At 39.6% G+C, this 20,040-nt stretch overlaps 1 protein-coding gene across 1 annotated transcript in view; it reads right to left on the bottom strand.

The window, feature by feature from the left end:
• LOC120533475 (gastrula zinc finger protein XlCGF57.1-like) overlaps positions 1 to 20,040 on the bottom strand; it is a 101,908-nt gene that overhangs the window by 36,676 nt on the left and 45,192 nt on the right. Inside the window, exon 5 of the mRNA XM_039760391.1 lies at positions 2,116 to 2,127. Within this exon, the coding sequence (XP_039616325.1) occupies positions 2,116 to 2,127 (12 nt within the window). The remainder of the gene's footprint in view (positions 1 to 2,115; positions 2,128 to 20,040) is intronic.

Here is a 20,040-nt window from a genome sequence, read left to right as displayed (position 1 = left end):
CCCAGTTAAGTTTAGGGCAGATTTCAAAATCCTCCTTTTAACATATAAAGCATTAAATGGCCAAGGTCCGCTTACTTGTCTGAACTTATCATGACTTACAAACCTGAGCGCATTAAGATCTCAAGATGCCGGTCTGCTTAGGATTCCAAGGATTAATAAAATAACAGTGGGAGGTCGAGCTTTTAGTTACAGGGCCCCTAAACTGTGGAATGGTCTTCCTGCTTCCATAAGAGATGCCCCTTCGGTCTCAGCCTTTAAATCCCGGCTGAAGACTCACTACTTCAGTTTAGCATATCCTGACTAGAGCTGCTGATTAACTGTACATACTGCATCTCTGTTGTTAGTCATTAGCACTATAACATAAGTAACATGATAATTATATTTGAATACTAACCCTCACCTATTCTGTTTCTTTTCTCGGTACCCAAATGTGGCCATTGGTGCCACGGCCCACCTGCCAAGTTGTTTGCCTGCCTATGGTAAAGTCATCCCTGATGGAGGATCACAGGAATCATGGGAAAGAGGGTCCTTTCATCGGAGCAACGTTTCAGCCGTGGCATGGCCAAATGGGAAGGCAGCTAGATGGATGAGGTCTCCAGGACTCTAAAAATATCCAAACCTAATTATGTCATATCATCTACTGTTAAACCATACTTCTAAAATTTTTATTATTATGCTGTCTTAAGGAATTGTTCTGTTGTGTATATTGTATTGTATTGACCCCCTACTTTTGACACCTACTGCACGCCCAACCTACCTGGAAAGGGGTCTCTCTTTGAACTGCCTTTCCGAGGTTTCTTCCATTTTCCCTACAAGGTTTTTATTGGGAGTTTTTCCTTGTCTTCTCAGAGAGTCAAGGCTGGGGGGCTGTCAAAAGGCAGGGCCTGTTAAAGCCCATTGCGGCACTTCCTGTGTGATTTTGGGCTATACAAAAATAAAATAAACTGTACTGTTCTCCATGCACTTCATGTGTTTCTGTGACAGGACTCTGGATTCTTGAAAACAAGGAAGATTGGTTATAAACTTGTATCACATCTTGTAGACATTAAATGTCCTGTTTGTGATTGTGTATTCTTTCAAGTTATTGATTGTAAGAGGATTGCATTTTCATTTTCTTTCAGGATATTGATAAGGCAGAGCTTATGAATGCACCTCTGGCTCTTATGACAGCCATCAGTGACAACGCCAACAGTCCAATTTCCTGCCAGTCTAAAAAAGGCTTTGTTGTTATTGAAAATGAAGTTGTAATTACCCTTCTTCGATCTGTCGACGCCTTTGTGGTTATGTTCAGTCTCACACACACACACACTACATCTTAGTTATCTCAAAGGCCTGACAAACACTTCTGAATTCTTTCAAAACATTCTGCTTGGTTTGGAAGATGGCAAACTGTCACCACGCCTGTAGACTCTCAAGAATGAAATGATGGTGTATTTGTAGAAACTTATAAGAGAAAGTTTAAAAAAATACAATATCAATAAATAAATAAATATTGATGTGGGGTAGCACGGTAGCACAGTGGGTATCGCTGCTGCCTCGCAGTAAGAACAACTGAGTTCACTTCCGGGTCCTCCCTGCGTGGAGTTTGTATGTTCTCCCCGTGTCTGCGTGGGTTTCCTCCCACAGTCCAAAGACATGCAGGTCAGGTGAGTTGGCGATCCTAAATTGTCCCTAGTGTGTGCTTGGTGTGTGTGTGTGTGTGTGTGTGCCCTGTGGTGGGCTGGCACCCCGCCCAAGGTTTGTTTCCTGCCTTGTGCCCTGTGTTGGCTGGGATTGGCTCCAGCAGACCCCAGTGACCCTGTGTTAGGATATAGCAGGTTGGATAATGGATGGATATTGATGTCTACCCTTTAGAGAATTGTTTTAAAATATTTCATATTTGGCACATATTTTGACACGTAATCTATTGAGTCACAATGCAGTCATTCTTCAGTGTACTGAGCTCATTTTTGTTCCAAACTTTTTTCTTCCACTTAATAATAATGATAATACATTTTATTTATACAAGAAGCCTTTCTGAGAACTCAAGGACACTGAACAAACAAACAACAAATAAATAAATAAAAAGACACATTATAAACAACTTAAAATTTCAGAAGATATAAAAATTAAAACCAAGCAAAGCCACTGTAATCACAGAGAAAAAGCCATTTTAAACAGATGGGTTTTAAGTTTACATTTGAAGGTTGAATATGATTTGATATTTCTAAGATCAGTAGGCAGTGAGTTCCAGAACAGCTGAATGCTCTGCTCCCCATGGTGGTTAGACGGGCGAGAGGGACGGTCAGATGGATGGAGGAAGAGGATCTAAGGTTACGAGGGAAGAGCAACATGAAGAAGGTTGGACAGATATGGAGGGGCAAGGTTAGGAATGGCCTTAAATGTTAAAAGCAGAATTTTAAAATCAATTCAAAACTTAATCAGGAGCCAGTGAAGCTGCTGTAAGACTGGAGTAATATGGTGAATAGATGAGGTTCGAGTAATGATGCAAGCTGCAGAATTCTGGACTAGCTGAAACTTATGAAGAGATTTATTAGAGAGACCAAAGAGGAATGAATTCTAGTAGTCCAGACGAGAAGTAACAAGACTGTGAACAAGAATGGCAGTGGTATGGGGAGTGAGGGAGGGGCGGATGCGATTAATATTACGTAGGTGGAAGTAAGCAGACTGGGTGATGTTATTAATGTGAGATTGGAAAGACAGAGTGCTGTCGAGGATGACACCCAGACTCTTGACCTGAGGTGACGGAGAAACAACAGAGTTATCAATAACAAGAGAAAGATTATCGGCTTTGGATAATGATGATTTTGAACCAATGAGGAGAACCTCAGTGTTTTCACTATTTAATTGAAGAAAATTTGAAGAAAGCCAGGATTTTATTTCATCATTGAAGTCAATAAGCAAAGATGGTGGAAAAGAAAAGGTGGGTTTACTAGCAAGGTAGAGCTGGGTGTCTTCAGCCTAACAGTGAAAATTGATGTTATGTTTACGGAAAATATTGCCAAGGGGAAGAAGGTAAATAATACAAAGAGGACCCTGGGCAGAGCCCACCTGAAGTAACAGCAATGTGTTGGGATGTGAAGGTTTTAAGATGAACAAACTGAGTGTGGCCTGAGAGGTAGGATCTGAACCAGTCTAGTGGAATGTGGGTAATGCCAATCAGAGATAATCTAGTAAGGAGAGTGGTATGATAAATAGTATCAAAGGCCGCACTCAGATCAAGGAGGATGACAATAGTAATTAGACTGGAGTCAGCAGCCATAAGATGGTCACTGGTAATTTTAACAAGTCTCATTTCTGTACTGTGAAGGGGCGAAAACCAGACTGGAACTTTTCATATACACTGTGTGCACAATTATTAGGCAAGTGAGTATTTTGACCATATCATCATTTTTAATGCGTATATTCCAACTCCAAGCTGTATTAACTTGAATGCTTATTGGATTTAAGCACGTCAGGTGATGTGTATTTGTGTAATGAGGGAGGGTGTGGCCTAAGGAGATCAACACCCTATATCAAGGTGTGCAGAATTATTAGGCAGCTAGTTTTCCTCGGGCAAAATGGGCCAAAAAAGAGATTTAACTGACTCTGAAAAGTCAAAAATTGTAAAAAGTCTTTCAGAGGGATGCAGCACTTTTGGAATTGCTAAGATATTGGTGTGTGATCACAGAACCATCAAACATTTTGTTGCAAATAGTCAACAGGGTCGCAAGAAACGTGTTGAGAACAAAAGACGCAAATTAGCTGCCAAAGATTTGAGAAGAATCAAACGTGAAGCTACCAGGAACCCATTATCCTCCAGTACTTTCATATTCCAGAGCTGCAACCTACCTGGAGTGCCCAGAAGTACAAGGTGTTCAGTGCTCAAAGACATGGCCAAGGTAAGGAGGGCTGAAACCCAACCACCACTGAACAAGAAACATAAGTTGAAACATCAAAACTGGGCCAAGAAATATCTGAAGACAGATTTTTTTCAAAGGTTTTATGGACCAATGAGATGAGAGTGACTCTTGATGGACCAGATGGATGGACCTGTGGATCAGTAATGGGCACAGAGCTCCACTCCAACGTGGAGGTGGGGTACTGGTATGAGCTGGTATTTTTAAAGATGAGCTAGTTGGACCTTTTGCATTGAAGATGAACTCAAAATCAACTCCCAAACCTACTGCCAGTTTTTCGAAGACACTTTCTTCAAACAGTGATACAGGAAAAAGACCATGATTTTTATGCAGGCCAATGCTCCATCACTTGCATCGAAGTTCTCCACTGCGTGGCCAGCCAGTAAAGGCCTTAAAGATGAAGGAATAATGACATGGCCCCCCTTCCTCATCTGACCTAAACCCTATCGAGAACTTGTGGGCACTTCTTAAACGCTAGATTTACGGGGGAGAAAAACAATCCACCTCTCTGAAGAGTGTCTGGGAGGCTGTAGTCACTGCTCCACAAAAAGCTGATCGTCAACAGATCAAGAAACTGACAGACTCCATGAATGAAAAGGCTTATGACTGTTATTGGAAAGAAGGGTGGCTATATTGGTCATTGATTGATTGATTGATTTTTTTAAATGTCAGAGATGTTTATTTGTAAATTTTGAGGTGTTTGTTTATTATTCTCACTATAACAGATGAAAATAAACAATGTGAGATGGGAACATTTTCATTTTTCCTTTAGTTGCATAATAAATCTGCACACTAATAGTTGCCTAATAATTGTGCGCACATATGTATTCCCCTGATGATGTTCACACTCACATTTCCGTTGTGAAACATTCAGGTTTCAGGTTTATTAACATTTTGGATTGACTGATAGCACTGTGTTTGTTTCATATTAAAATTAATCCTCAAAAATACAACTTGCCTAATAATTGTGCACACAGTGTAGATTATTAAGAGATAATTAGAAGTGGAGTTAGATTAGCTACTATTTCTTAAGAATTTTGGAGATAAAGGACAAATTAGAAATAGGGCGAAAATTATTGAAGTTAGTAGGATCAGCACCAGATTTTTCAGTATTGGGGTTATTGCAGCAGTTTTAAAAGATGAAGGAACAGTAGCAGTAGTTAGAGAAGAGTGAATGATGGCAAAAGTGAGAGGGACCAGAGAGGGGAGGTAGGCTTTAACCAGAACACTAGGGAGGGGGTCCAGCAGACAAGTAGATGACTTGGATTTACAGATGAGATCTGAGATTTCAGAGGAAGTGGGAAGCTGGAAAGAAGAAAAAGAGTGAATAGGCGAGTGTAGTTCAAAAGAAATACAGAGAGGATCTGGACCGAGGTGCTGACATATCCTTTGGATTTTCTCATTAAAAAAGGACATAAGAGAATTACAGAAAGCAGTCAAGTAAAGGTGAGATGGTAAAGAGTCTGGAGGTTGTGTAACATTATTAAGTAAAGAAAACAAAGACTTGGTGTTACCTTCATTACTTGTAATATTTTCCTAATGTAACAATTTCTATTAAGCTTTACAGATCATATGTGCTACTTCATGGCTGCCTGTTGACTCGTCCTTTACTGGTGTCATTTTACAGTTTTTTAACTTGATCGACCATTTCAAATCCAACATTCTTAAATGAGATGTGCGAGTATTAAATGGTCCTTCACTCTGTAAATTGTTAATCTGTAACATAACTGCACACACAGGAACACTGAAGTCCGCTCATCCAGAGCGTTTGATCGGCCCCTGATGAAGAGGTAGACATAATAAGGAGAACTGCTTTTTGTTAGAAAGGGTTAAAATATAAAGAAGGTTATATGTTACTTTCTGTAACCTCTTACACTATGTCTGTGTATGTTTTGTATTTTTATTATGGTATTTTATTAATGTTAAGGTAAATGAAGTTCAAATAAAACTTTTGACTGACAGTTATACATGCCTGAGTTTTATATAATTAATGTTTTTTAATTACAACAAATAAATCATGTGTTTAGATAACCTGAAATAGACTATGTTTATAACTTATACCTTTTAGGTTACATTGACTTAATTTAATCGGAGAATACATTTTTAAGTTTTTACATTTTATTACTAAAATATTTGAGTACAAATATGCAGAAATTTAATTTAACCCCCGTTAAATGGCACAAGTCAGTTACTCAATAAACTAGGTCTGTAAACTTATTTTGTGGCAACGTATTGCCTCATTTCTGAGTTTTACTAACTTATTCGGGTTTACAAGGTACTCAAAAGGTGACACGACAGGATTTACTCACCACAGTTTCCTGATAACCACCGCAGTTCGTCCAGTGCAGGGTGGCGTACCTGTCAGTGTGGCAAGTTTGATGAGTCCATCCAGAGTCTCACCTGAATAAAGAGAAGGAACACACGGCTGTGTAAACATGTACAGCACAGTATAACACTTCACAAGAGACAACCGTGGAGAAACAAGTAGAAGGAGCAGACAGGATGAATGGCATACTGGTCACGGCTTGGGACTGAAAACCCTGAGGCTTCTGGTGCAAATGTATCTGCTGACACCGTCTGACATTCTGTGGCCCTGAGCCAGTCGCTTCATCTGCCTTTGCTTCAATTGGGTTAAGAAAACAAAACGTAACCTATTATATCCCAAGTGTTTGAATTTACCCGTTAATATTAATAAAGTTAATCTAATAAAGTTGTCAGACAAGTAACTAAAAGAATGTAAAAGGATAAACAGACTTAAAACATCGGCATAACAAAAAAAAAAAGCTTAAAAAATAACGGACTCTGCAGACCCGTCGATATGACTCCACTTTAAGGCCTTTCATAACGGGTCAGCACCCCGCCACATCGAATGAGAAAAGAAAGTCTATTACCTCGAGTGGCCGACTATTTAAAACTGTAGGAGATGCTGCTGATTTCCAAATGGCAAAAATAAAAACAGAAGTAAGGAAACTTCATAAATCCGTTAACCAAAAATAATAAAACCTGCGACAAGTGGCAGATGCGCATTTCTTCTGCAAGATACTTTCGTTTCCACAGAAACTCTCCGCCCCAGTCATAAAAGCTGGAATTCCATGGAATGTGGAAGATCAGGAGTTGGAAAGCTAAATACTGCCACCTAGCGTTCATAATGTTCACGAATTCTCGTTTAAAATTAATTCCATGTGTTTATATAAAAGGTAAAAGATTAAAACCTAAACCATCCTTTGAAAATGCCAAGAATTAATATTATACAACAGTTAAAAGATGCCATTTCTCCCCGCCCTTTTAATGTCCGTTACAGCATTTTTTTTAAACATATCTAATGTTGCGCTATAGCTATGCTGTCTTTTAAAAAATGGCAAAAACTAGTAAGATATCACATTTAAATTATTACTGCATATGTCGCTTTTGTTTTTATTACAGTCAGAGGCAAAAGGAAAGATACGATAATGTAAGGAAGGTTATAAAGGTGTGTACCTTGAAGGTAAACTCTCTCTATATAAACTAGAATGTCTGTCTGGAGCTCAACAAAGGAAAGACAAAAGGTTGTTGTCTCACTCCTGCTTTGTCGGCTGTTATTTACAATTTAGGGACTTCGGTGTTTATGGATTACAAACCAGCAAGGAATTGGTGTAATTCTGGAATCTAATTGGACTCGGAAAGAATAGCAAAGCACCCCTCAGCTTCAGATCAGGTAGGCTGTTTCTCCCAATCCCACACTTAGTCTCATAGTAAAGCCCCCATCATCCAGCCCAATTGATTCTGGAATCTTTTAATTTTTTTTTTTATTATTATTAATTTTATTGCAATCCATACAAATCAATCAATTGAGTTAAAATTGAGTTATGGACAAATCGATCCCCACCCCTGAGAGTTAGAGCAAGGCAAACGGTGTGAAATTTAAGGCTTTTAAACATACCTAAATTAATAAATTCTCTGTGCTTTATGAGCTTATTTTAAAATATTACTGAGTAGATCCTGCCATGTTTTGAAAAAAGTCTGTACAGATCCTCTAACTGAGTATTTGATTTTTTCAAATTTCAAATAATATAACACATCAGTTTCCCACTGACTTGAAAGAGGAGAGTTTGGGTTCTTCCAGTTTATCAGAATGAGTCTGCGTGCCAACAGTGTAGTGAATGCAATCACAATTTGTTTGTCTTTCTCCACTTTAAACCCCTCTGGAAGAACCCCAAACACAGCTGTTAATGGGTTAGGACGGATTGTGAGTCCAAGGCTGTCTGAGAGGTAATTAAAATTTTTTGTCCAGAATAATGTTAATTTGGTGCAGGCCCAGAACATGTGACCCAGTGAGGCTGGGACTTGGTTGCAGCGTTCGCAGGTTGAATCTCACCCTGGAAACATTTTGGACGAGACAGATGTGCTCGATATATAATTTTAAGTTGTGTATTTATATGCTTTGTGCATATGGAGCTCGAGTGAATTCTCTGCATTGCTACTTTCCATTCTTTTTCTGATATATTAATTGAGAGATCTTTTTCCCAGTGTCGTCTTGGATCTTTGAAAGGGAGGGATTGTAAAATGATTTTATATATTGTAGAGATTGTGTCTAAGTCCTTGAGACTGAGCAATATTTTTTCCACCATGGATGAGTGTGCAAGATGGGGAAAATCGGGAAGGTCCTGTTTAACAAAGTTCCTGATTTGAAGATAATGAAAGAAATGTGTAGCTGGAATGTTAAATTTGGAATGTAACTGTTCATAGGATGCAAAGACTTTGTCTATATAAAGATCTCTAAGCAAGTTAATTCCAAATTTTTTCCAAATATTAAAAACTGCATATGTTTGTGAAGGTTGAAAGAGGTAGTTCTCTTGCAGAGGTGCGACAGATAGAAGCTTTTCTGTCTTAAAATGCTTTCTACATTGGTTCCAGATTCTAAGTGAGTGGAGCACAATTGGGTTATTAGTGTATTGCCGATAACGTGTGTTTATTGGAGCACAGAGCAAGGAATACAAAGAAGTACTGCAGGATTTTACTTCTATTGCGGACCAAGCCTGTGTATGTTCTTCTATTTGTGTCCAGGTTCTTATCGCCTGTATATTTGCTACCCAGTAATAAAACTGGAAGTTAGGTAGAGCCATGCCACCTTCTGCCTTTTGTCTTTGTAGGGTCGTTCTTTGGATGCGGGGATGTTTTTGAATTCCAAATAAATGAGGTTATTGTTGAATCTAATTGTTTAAAGAATGATTTATTAAAGTATATTGGAATGTTTTGGAATAAAAAAAAGGAGCTTAGGAAGAATATTCATCTTAACAACGTTAATTCTTCCAGCTAGAGTGAGATGAAGGGTTGACCATCTATGCAAGTCTTGCTTAATTTTTTCCACGCAGACGGCGAAATTTTGTTGATAAAGAGCTTTATGTTTACTTGTGATATTTACCCCGAGGTATTTAAACTGTTCTGCAATGACAAAAGGTAGGGTATCTAATCTAATATTATATGCTTGAGAATTCACTGGAAAGAGTACACTTTTATTCAGATTAATTCTGAGACCAGAGACTGCAGGCACAGAATTTTCTGGGTCTGATACATACAATACCATATCATCTGCATATAATGAAATTTTCTGTTCCAGTCCTTCTCTGATAATCCCCTTTATCTGATTTGTATTACGACAATGTATTGCCAGTGGTTCAATGGCAATTGCAAACAGTACAACAATAACAACATTTATTTATATAGCACATTTTCATATAAAAAAAATGTAGCTCAAAGTGCTTTACAAAATGAAGAATAGAAAAATAGAAGACACAATAAAAAATAAAAATAAGTCAACATTAATTAACATAGAATAAGTAAGGTCAGGGTGGACAGAAAAAACAAAAAAAAAAAACTCCAGAGGCTGGAGAAAAAAAATAAAATCTGTAGGGATTCCAGACCAAGAGACCGCACAGTCCCCTCCCAGTAGCGCACAAGGGCATCGCTTGTCTAGTACCACGTTCTAGTTTAAAGTAGTCTGAGCAAGTGTTGTTGATACAAACTGAAGCTTCTGGGTTAGTATACAGTAATTTGATCCATGCACAAATGTTCGGGCCAAACCCAAACTTCTCCAATGTAGTAAAAAGGTATTTCCATTCAATCATGTCAAATGCTTTTTCTGCATCCAATGATAATAATATTTCTGGGGTGTTTGATTTATTTGGTGAGTATATTACATTGAACAGGCGTTGAAGATTTGAAGATAAGTGTCGGCCCCTAATAAATCCAGTTTGATCTTGTGATATTACCGAGGGGAGCATTTTCTCCATCCTTCTAGCTATGATTTTAGAGAATATTTTAACGTCATTATTCAGACGTGAAATTGGTCTGTATGATGCACATTGTAATAAGTCCTTATTTTGATTTGGAAAAACGGTAATTAGTGCTTGGTGAAAAGTTTGAGGAAGAGTTTGGTTATCTCTGGCTTCTGTAAATGTTGCTAATAGGAGGGGAGCTAGCTGAGCGGAGAATTTCTTGTAAAATTCTGCAGGGTAGCAATCAGGGCCTGCTGCTTTCCCGCCTTGGAGTGACTTTATAGCATCTAGTAATTCTGATAATCCCAGAGGTTTATCAAGTTCCTCCACACTAAAAGTGTCTATTTTTGGTATTTGTAATGTATTCAGAAATGCATTGGATTGTGTATTGCCTTCTTTAAACTCAGTAGTATATAGGGATTTATAGTAGTCTCTGAAAGTGTGCATTATATTTTTGTGGTCGACGATTTTATCTCCGTTCGCATTGGTGATTACTGAGATTGCGTTGCGCACTTCTTGCTTGTGAATTTGTTGAGCTAAAAGCTTATTAGCTTTCTTTCCATGTTCATAGTAATGATGTCTGGATTTATAAATTAGTTGTTCAGTTTCTTTACTTGTCAGGAGGTTTAGTTCTGAATTCAGAGCCTGCCTTTTCCTGTGTAGAGTCTCGCTTGGTAGTCTTGCATGTTCTTCATCTATTCTGGTAATTTCGCTTTTTATCTCTGCTACTTTCTTGGTTTCTAATTTATTTCTATGGGAACGATATGAGATAATCTGTCCTCTTAAGAAGGCCTTAAGAGTTCCCAGAGTATTCCTGCAGAGATCTCTGAAGATGTATTTCTCTCTAGAAAGAATTTGATTTGTTTGGATATAAATTCTGTACAATTTTCGTCTGCTAATAGAAGCAGGTTGAGACGCCATCTGCGGGGTGAGTGTATGGGGCTAACACATGGGGTGAGTGTAATTCTGTACTCTAATTGGACTCAGAAAGAATAGCAAAGCACCCCTCAGCTTCAGATCAGGTAGGCTGTTTCTCCCAATCCCACACTTAGTCTCATAGTAAAGCCCCCATCTTCCAGCCCAACCTCTCTGAGAAGTCTGAATGCACGGAACAAATCATCATAAGCACAGACAAGAGTCACAGCTCTCCCCAGCTCAAAAAATCTAAAATACATGTGTGGGTTTACTTACAGCCCTCCCGGCTCAGCACTTGCTCAATGCCTCTTACCCTGGGCAATTCCAGAATGGCATAGCGTCCAGCCTTTCTCAGGAGTTTGGCTCCAGAGCCCATGCTGTTCATTGAGGTGACCGTACCTCTCTACATCGTGCAGTACCTCAGGTTCCTTCCATGTCAGGTAGGTCACATTCCATGTCCCTGGAGTCAGTATCAGGAGCTGGGGATCAGTTGGCCATGGTACGTGCCTTCAGCTGCCACCCAAGCCACAAAGCCACAGATGATTAGGACTCCTCCTGCAGGTGGTGAGTCCACTGGAAGATGGTGCCATGTTGCACATTTGGACTGTGTGTGGTCGGGTCACATAGGCAAAGGCCCTGTTACCAGGAGTTTGCATACGAGTTCACCCACAAGGCATGGCTTCAAAAAGTAACCCATTGTGGCAGGACAGGTCCCGCTGGATCCAGAAGGACTCATAATGCCTCATAAACTTATATCCTTCTATTCTACACCAAGATTTGAGCCACACATTACGCCTTCTGATCTCCTTAGTTTTTCACATTAGTTTTTGTGGCATCCCCACTCCACTAAAGTTTTTAATGCATATTTTCAGATTTTTGATTGTATTGAGATCCACCCAACAACACTAAATTTTAATGTGGGAATGCACTATTGGCAGAAGTGCTCAATTCTGGATCAGACTGGGGCAGCGCTAATATTTTTTTATTGTCAAAATATACAGTCACACATTTAAAATTAAAATCCATGTGATTAAATATCTGTAAAATTCATGAAATTTAAAGAAAACCAACAAAATGTTTGAAATTGTTTAGTAGTTTTAATTATTCCACATTTTAAATTATTCCATTTAATAAAAATAAAATTTAAATTACAAATATTACAAATACTCATAAGATGACTATCACGTCTGAACTATAAAAAAACAATAACTGACATATTAGCGATTACAGAAGTCACATATAACGGTAAGAGAGAGGACTGAACTTCAATTCTGATGTTTGTTTTCGGGCGGACAGGCCTGTCCACGTGTCCAGATGAGTCTAGGAGATGACAAGTGACGTCACTAATTGTAGCACCGCTTGATTGAATTGAATCGACGCGCTGAGAGTCGCTGACTGGTGCCTTTATCTTTATTCACATCTCAAACTTTACATTCTTTATTAACGTTGTTATACCATCACAAGCACCGTGAAAACTATAAACAAAAATATAAATATACATTTTTTTTTACATTTTACAAAGAAACAGAATAAATGAAGTAACATATAATCAATTACGTATCACGCATCATTTACCAAGGGTGCAACACTTTTAAAGGTTACCATTTTTGAGATCAGCGTTTGTCTTCTGTTATTTCCTCACCATTTCTACACTTCTGGTATTCTACGTCATTATGTCACCTACGTGCGGAATGATTTTGTGGTCTTATGATTGGAGGTCCGGCTCTTATGGCTCTGCTCCCTTAGAACAGCGGGCTTTTACGGCTCCCAAATGGCTCTTCATTTATCACTCAGAGCCTTCTATTTTAGCCTAATGTAGCAATTATGAATGGTTTGTGTGTCGGTAAGCAATTTTTTATTCAGTGTTTTCATAAAAGCTTTATTTTATGCATTTTTGGTTACAAGAAAAAATACATAGTTACTATTGTTAAACATTTTAATCAAACTGTTAAATGAACAACTGAACACAGAACCACCTTAAAGAAATCAAACAAATAAAAGCCAAAGTCTTAACATTTTGACACTTTAGATAAAAGGCTTTAGTGCAGGTTGGCATTCAGAAATACCCGATGCCTCTGCTTGGATGGGCTGATGATATTTCGGCCTCTCTATGGCAAACGTTCTTTTGTGGCACAACTCTACAATAGCCTTCACCTTGTCCACAGTTGGTTTCACCCTCCTCAGCTCATCTTTAATCATCAGGTTTTTTTGTGTGCGGAAGACATGGGTGGTGGGTCCTCTGCAAAATTTTGATGGCTTTTGTTATGTTTGCTGCATTATCAGTAACACAGCACACCACTTTGTCATCTACTCGCCACTCTTTTGCCTCTCTTAGTAGCTCATCTGCCAGGATTTCTGCAGTATGTCTCTTAGCAAACTCACAGCAGTCAAGAAGGCAGGATGTCATCTTAAAGTTTTCAATAAAGTGACAGACATGTTGAGTGTGTCGTTCTGGATGTCCAGTAGTCAGTTGTCATGCAAACAGCTGATGCTTTTTTGACCCTGTCTTGCCACAATGCACACTCCATGTTATATAGTCCTGGAATAATTGTTGGGGACAAGGTTTTTCTACTGGGGAGAACATACATGGGGTTTAAGGCATGGACAAAAGTTTTAAATCCTTTGTCCACCACAATGGAAAATGGCTGAATGTCACTGGCTATCATTTTAGCCAGCACCTCATCAACACTTATCTGTTTGGCTGGGGTCATTTGTTTTGGAATAAATGTGCTTATTTTGGTTTGATTTGCAGAAGGCTGTGATGTACCTGCAGGTTTTGGCAAGACAGTGGATGCTGCACCAGAAGTACTTGGCTCAAAACAGGACACTACTCCAGGGTCAGTGGATGGCAGCTGGAGGAGAGAGGACAAGCTGTCTGTGCAGGTTTGTTGTTGACTCTACTCTGATGGATATTTTCATTTTACAAATTCTGCACTCAGCTTTGCAGTCTCCAATACCATGAAATGCAGCCAGACGCTTCTTTTTCGGTTCTCGATCATTTCTTCACTTTTTCTCGACGCACTTGCATTTCAGTCCGACTCCCCGTCTCTCTGTAGCTCTGTGTACCTGATCTGTACCACTACACTCGCTGTCTATGGAGCGTCTTCCTCCCGTCCTTCTTTCGCATAATGGTACGATCCTAGTCTTTCGTTGCACTTGATTGGCTGCATGGCGTGCCCATCACAATCAAGTCCCACCCCTGCATGCACTGATTCTTTGAGGCTGAAGAGTCCATAGACATAGAATTACTAGATGCCGCATGAGCAGCAGCATCGTACGTCAACGTCGCCACCATATTGCGAGTGGCACTGCTGTGGAGTGAAGTAATGGATAAAGATGTCTCACGCATTTGCTGCTTGGGATTGTACAAACCGCTGTACTCTCCAAACCATATCCCGGGGGGATTACATTTCATAGGTAAGGCTGAACAATTGTTTTGGTTATATTTGGCCATTAGAAAATCTCGTTTTTTAATCTTAACTTTAGCTACGCTAGGCTAAGCTAGCAAAGCTATGCATTCATGTGCTCAAGTGAGCCTCCAAACAACGTTTTGGCTAAACGTATTTAGTCACTAACTATGTAAATTGTTATTAGCTGTTAATATTTCTCAAACTTTGAAGGTTTTCCAAAGAAATCCACCTGAGGAAGCAGTGGGAGGTCGCCCTTAGACAGCATTTTGAGAAAGCTGTCCTGTCATGTGTGCCGTGCTAGTTTGGTAACAGATGCTGTACCGGCATCATATCATCAAAGCTACCACTTGCTGACATTAAAAAACAGAGGAGGTTTGATGATTCCTTTTGAGGGTACAGTCAAGGTGGTCAAAGTAGCTGAGCGTGTTATCCGACAGTCGACTTTAGGACAAGCTGTCAGTGTATATTTGATCAATCAGTTTGTTCAGGCTGACATTGGTTCAGATGATGTGTTATTTTCTCAAGGAGCACATTGAGGAAAGACAGTTTTAAATTGACAACCATCATTTTATGCTCATGTCTTTAGACGTGTCTGTCTTCCACAAACTAAGGCTGCACCATATTGCCAGGCTGAATACTCTCAAATTACAGAGTGGCAACACACGGAAAAAGCTATGTAAGACAGTTCTGTTTCAAGGATTTTAGATCCTATCCTGTATATATTTAAGTAACCACATTGTGTGTGCGTGTGTGTGTGAGAGAGAGAGAGAGGAATGAGTGAAATGTTTTCAGAAATTATTAAGCCAATTTGTATACAATGAAATTGTTTCTTTTTGTCATTGAGTGTATCATTTCACTATTAAAAGAAAGACCAGACTGCCAGTTGCAGTCTTACTATTTTGACTTTCAGACATTGGTCAAGTTTTCATCTCAATAATTAAATAATAATAATAATAATAATAATACATTTTATTTAATAGGTGCTGTTCATAGCACTCAAGGTCCCCCTACAATAAAATTAAACATTAGTAACATTAAAACAAGAGAATGATAAATCAAAAAGTAATAATTAGCAAACAAACAAAGATAACTGGCAGTGACAGTGCAAAATTCACAATTGGTTTGCCAGTTTGAAAAGAGGTTTTGAGGGCAGTTTTAAAATGTGTTATTGAATCGAACTGACGGATATGAGAGGGAAGAGAATTCCAAAGTTGAGGAGAACTATGAGAGACGCTCGAGCTCCCATAGAACTGAGTCTGATGTGTGGTACAGAAAGTAAAGCTGTGGATGAGGATCTGAATGAGCGAGAGGAGTGTCAGTCTGGAGGAGATCAGTGAGGTTGTGAGCTTTAAATGTTCAGAGTAGTGTTTTGTATTGTATTCTGTAGTTATCAGGGAGCCAGTGAAGTTGAGAGAGAATCGGTGTGATATGTTCAGTGGATTTAGAACAGCAGGTTATTATCCTGGCAGCAGAATTTTGAAGAAGTTGTGTTTATGGATAAGTTTTTGTGGGATGCCAGATAGAATAGCATTACAGTAATCTATACGTGAGGTGACTCGGGCATTAACCAATACTTCAGTACTGTGCTGCGTAAGAACAGGACAAAGTCTAGAAACGTTTTGGAGATGGAAGAAGGCAGTCCGAGAAATGTTACTTATAATTATTTAATAATAATAATAATAATAATAATAATACATTATTAAATAAGTGTGTAAATGGATAAAAATAATTGCATTTAATCGATTCGCCAAAATCTGTTGTATATAAACGATACTGTTTTAAACATTATTGTTTTTTCATCAGAAAACCCGGTTTCCATGTCTACCTGTATTAGTTTAAATGGCACTTTTGCCACTCGCAATATGACGAACGCGCTGACGTATCGTGTCGTTTGGGCAACACAGTGATTGCGGTGTCTATCTATGTATGTATGTCTATGGAAGAGTCAGCCAAAGTAGAACGGCGAATGTGCTGACCAATAGGACTTCTGACTGCAGCGATGCCATTGACGTCATGGCGCTAGTGCGCATTAAAATCACGTGACGCTCGACGCGTTAGTATAGAGCAGCCCCACAGCATTTAATGTGTCTGTAGCACTGCGACGCGGGATTGATGAGAAAGAAGGAAGAACGCTGAAAAAAGAAACTTTTATCATAATTCAACGGCAATATATAATGTAAGCTACACTGTGACTTGAAGCGCGTACATTTTGGTGATTATGTTTAAGTCTGTAGCCTATTAGATGTAAGTGGATGTGTGGCTTCGGGGAGGGGGTGTTGTTCTGGGGTGTGCAAGAGCACTTTGAAGGGACGGATATTTATTTATTTATATTTTAATATGTGTTGGAAGTGGAGTGTGCGATGTGAGAAGTGCCGATACGAAGTAATAGAGTGGATCCTGCTAACCTTGGATTTTTTATCGATATTTAAGATTTGAAACGGAACTGAGGCTATGAAAGTAATGCTGTTTTAAGGTCTGGACTGAATGCTGTATTGAGTTCATTTCAATATTTTATTTCAGTGGGGTGCAGCTGAAAATACTGTTTTAAAAATCAAAAGCAGAGCCAACTCATATTCTGCTGTGTCATGGATATGGTGACAAGCTGCCAGTGTTTCAGTGAAAAGGTTTGAAAATGTAATTATACTAATAAATTTTAAAAGTTACTCTAAATTGGAGTCTTTGATTAATTTTGCATATTGTTAATTTCATAACAATCGTCCCACAAACGTACACGCAATAATAATCTTGTTTTGAATGTGTTTCCAGGCTGCGGTATGGCTTAGTACTGTAAAGTCTGTTCTGATATTTTGAGCTTCAGAACACAATTCTTTACATATTATAGACTGCAGGACAGTCATTTCTCAAGAGTCGGCCCACTGCCATGCCTGTATGATCATTGCATGTGCACATTTCAGACACAATGCTTTGAAAACTCATTGGTCAGGACATCATGAACACCGCAGTTACACAAACAATGTGCGTGCAGTACTGTCACTTAACTCTCGAGTGCCTGAGGGAACAGATCATTGAAAAATAAAGATGACTGAGAGACATCAACCTGTGATGCACACCATGTTTGCCCTGAGATGACAGACCATCATCCGGTCCAGCTCACCATTGAACGAGACCCTGGACCTCTGGCCTGCTCTGCACATTGAGTCTGAGGTGAAGTGGTTTATCTGTTGTTTCCCTGATGCTCTTTTCTTTATATGTCCCATTCTGTGTAAATAATATTTATCTTGTACTCCTATATAGTGCTGCTATATTCCTGTTTATTTGGATGGATGCAGAACTCCAGTGAATCGCAAACCAGAACCTGCGTGACATACTCCATGAAGAACTCGATCATCACATCACACACTTGATGACCTTCTTTAGGCAGAAGTCATCCAAAACTGGAAAGATTTCAGAATCTCTGGCTGGCGTCTTGAATGTCCATGACACGCAGGTACTACACTATCTATTTCAAAGTTACAGCAGTGACATCTGAGCTTTGGAATTAGCAAACTTGTATGTCTGTCCTTAGTTACTGTTTGGAAGTGCTGTTCAACCTGAGTAAAGTGCTAAATCACTGGCTGCTTGTCTCTTTACTGTATGTCATGTGCATTTTCTGGCCCACAGAATGCTTCGGATATTTCAGGGTTACAGCATTGATCACACCTTGATTTAGTGCTACTAAGGGTGGAATATTTCAGTTACCTCACGGTTTGGATCACAACACAGGGCTTGTCGGGGTTTAGTCACCAGATATTGGATGCAGTTTGAAAGAAAACAAAACAACCTCATTGTTATTGAGTTCAGTTTACTTTGTTATACTTTCAACTTAGACAGTCTTAGTTGTTGTTCATTTTATGCACTTAATTTATACAATAAACTGCAATTCTAACTACAATTCTGTTCTCCTTATGAATTACATGATAGACACACACAACATTCTACTGTTCTCCATGCACTTCACGTGTTTCTGCGACAGGACTCGTCTGGATTCTTGAAAACAAGGAAGATTGGTTATAAACTTGTATCACATCTGCTAGACATTAAATGTCCTGTTTGTGATTGTGTATTTTTTCAACTTATTGATTGTGAGAGGGTTGCATTTTCATTTCTGTCAGAATATCGATGAGGCAGAGCTTATCAATGCACCTCTGGCTCTTATGACAGCCATCAGTGACATATACACACACACACACACATTTTATATATAATGTGCGTGTGTATATATATATATATATATAATTAATATGTGTGTGTATAGTCAGTCAGTTAGTTTCCAACCCACTATATCTGAACACAGGGTCACGGGGGCCTGCTGAAACCAATCCCAGCCAACACAGGGCGCCAGGCTGGAACAAACCCATGGACAGGGTGCTATCAGACACACTAGGGACAATTTAGGATCATCAATGCACCTAACCTGCGTGTCTTTGGACTGTGGGAGGAAACCAGAGTACCTGGAGATAACCCACGCAGACACGGGGAGAACATCCAAACTCCACACAGGGAGGACCCGGGAAGCGAACCCAGATCTCCTAACTGCGAGGCAGCCGTACTACCCACTGCACCACCGTGCATATATATATAGTGGAAGACAGCCCAGACACAGACAGGCGGAAATCGTTGGTTCAATCCCCACACGTTTATTTACAAACTATTTACACAATAAGTGAAGCTCACAACCCCAAAACTCATCCAGGGGTCCAGGCCTTTCTCCAATGCCTCTCTCTCTTCAGGCCACCTCCTTTCCTCTCCTCCCGAGCTCCGTCTTTCTCCTGCTCCCGACTCACGCCCCCTGATTGTAGGCAGGTGGCCCCCTTTATATCCACCCATATGTGCACCAGGTGCATAATTACGTCCTTCCGGCAGCACTTACTGGTGTGGTGGAAGTGCTGCTCTTGCACCCGGAAGCACTCTTGGCGTCCCTGGAAGGGTCTTCCTCCATCTTACTGGGGGTGGAGGAAGTGAATGTTTCCTGGGGTCTCTGAAGCTCGGGGTGCCCCCTGGCGGTGGCCACAGGCCCCAGTGGGCTTGAGCCTCCTTGCTCATCTCCCGTGGTCTCCTCAAGATCCAGGGCGGTTGCCCCCTCGTTGCCCAGGGGATGTATAAGCCACCTCCCAGTCCTTCCAGGTGTCTGTCCCTCGGCCTCCTGTGACTATATAAGTCAAAGAAAAACTGCATTCTTGAAGTTGATGAAACATTCTTGGTGTCTTTATTAAACAAACAGCAAACATTATCAGTAAAATAGAAAGTTAGCCAGAGATTGAACTGATTGAAAGGTACTTTCAGGGGATTTAAAGAATTTTATTATCATAAAGACATTACTTGTGCAGCTGATCCTGCAAGCTTCAAATCAGTACAGGATCCAAACTTTACTTTTCTTTGTGACAGAATCGGCTCTAAAAAGCAAAGCTGCAGTCCTTTTGCTTACAATGGCCTTTAGTTGTCTGCTCCCCTGTGGTGGTTTATCTGGAGGTGGCAACAGTTGTTATCGCATCACTTTTTGAGGTGTAGACAAGTTAACTGCTGATGCACCTCTCAAGAATTCAATAAAATGTTATTAGGTCA

The sequence above is a fragment of the Polypterus senegalus genome, chromosome 8 (assembly GCF_016835505.1).
Source record: "Polypterus senegalus isolate Bchr_013 chromosome 8, ASM1683550v1, whole genome shotgun sequence".
Lineage (NCBI taxonomy): Eukaryota > Metazoa > Chordata > Cladistia > Polypteriformes > Polypteridae > Polypterus > Polypterus senegalus.
Note: the sequence above shows the minus strand (reverse complement) of the source record. Positions and strands in the feature narration are given on the sequence as shown.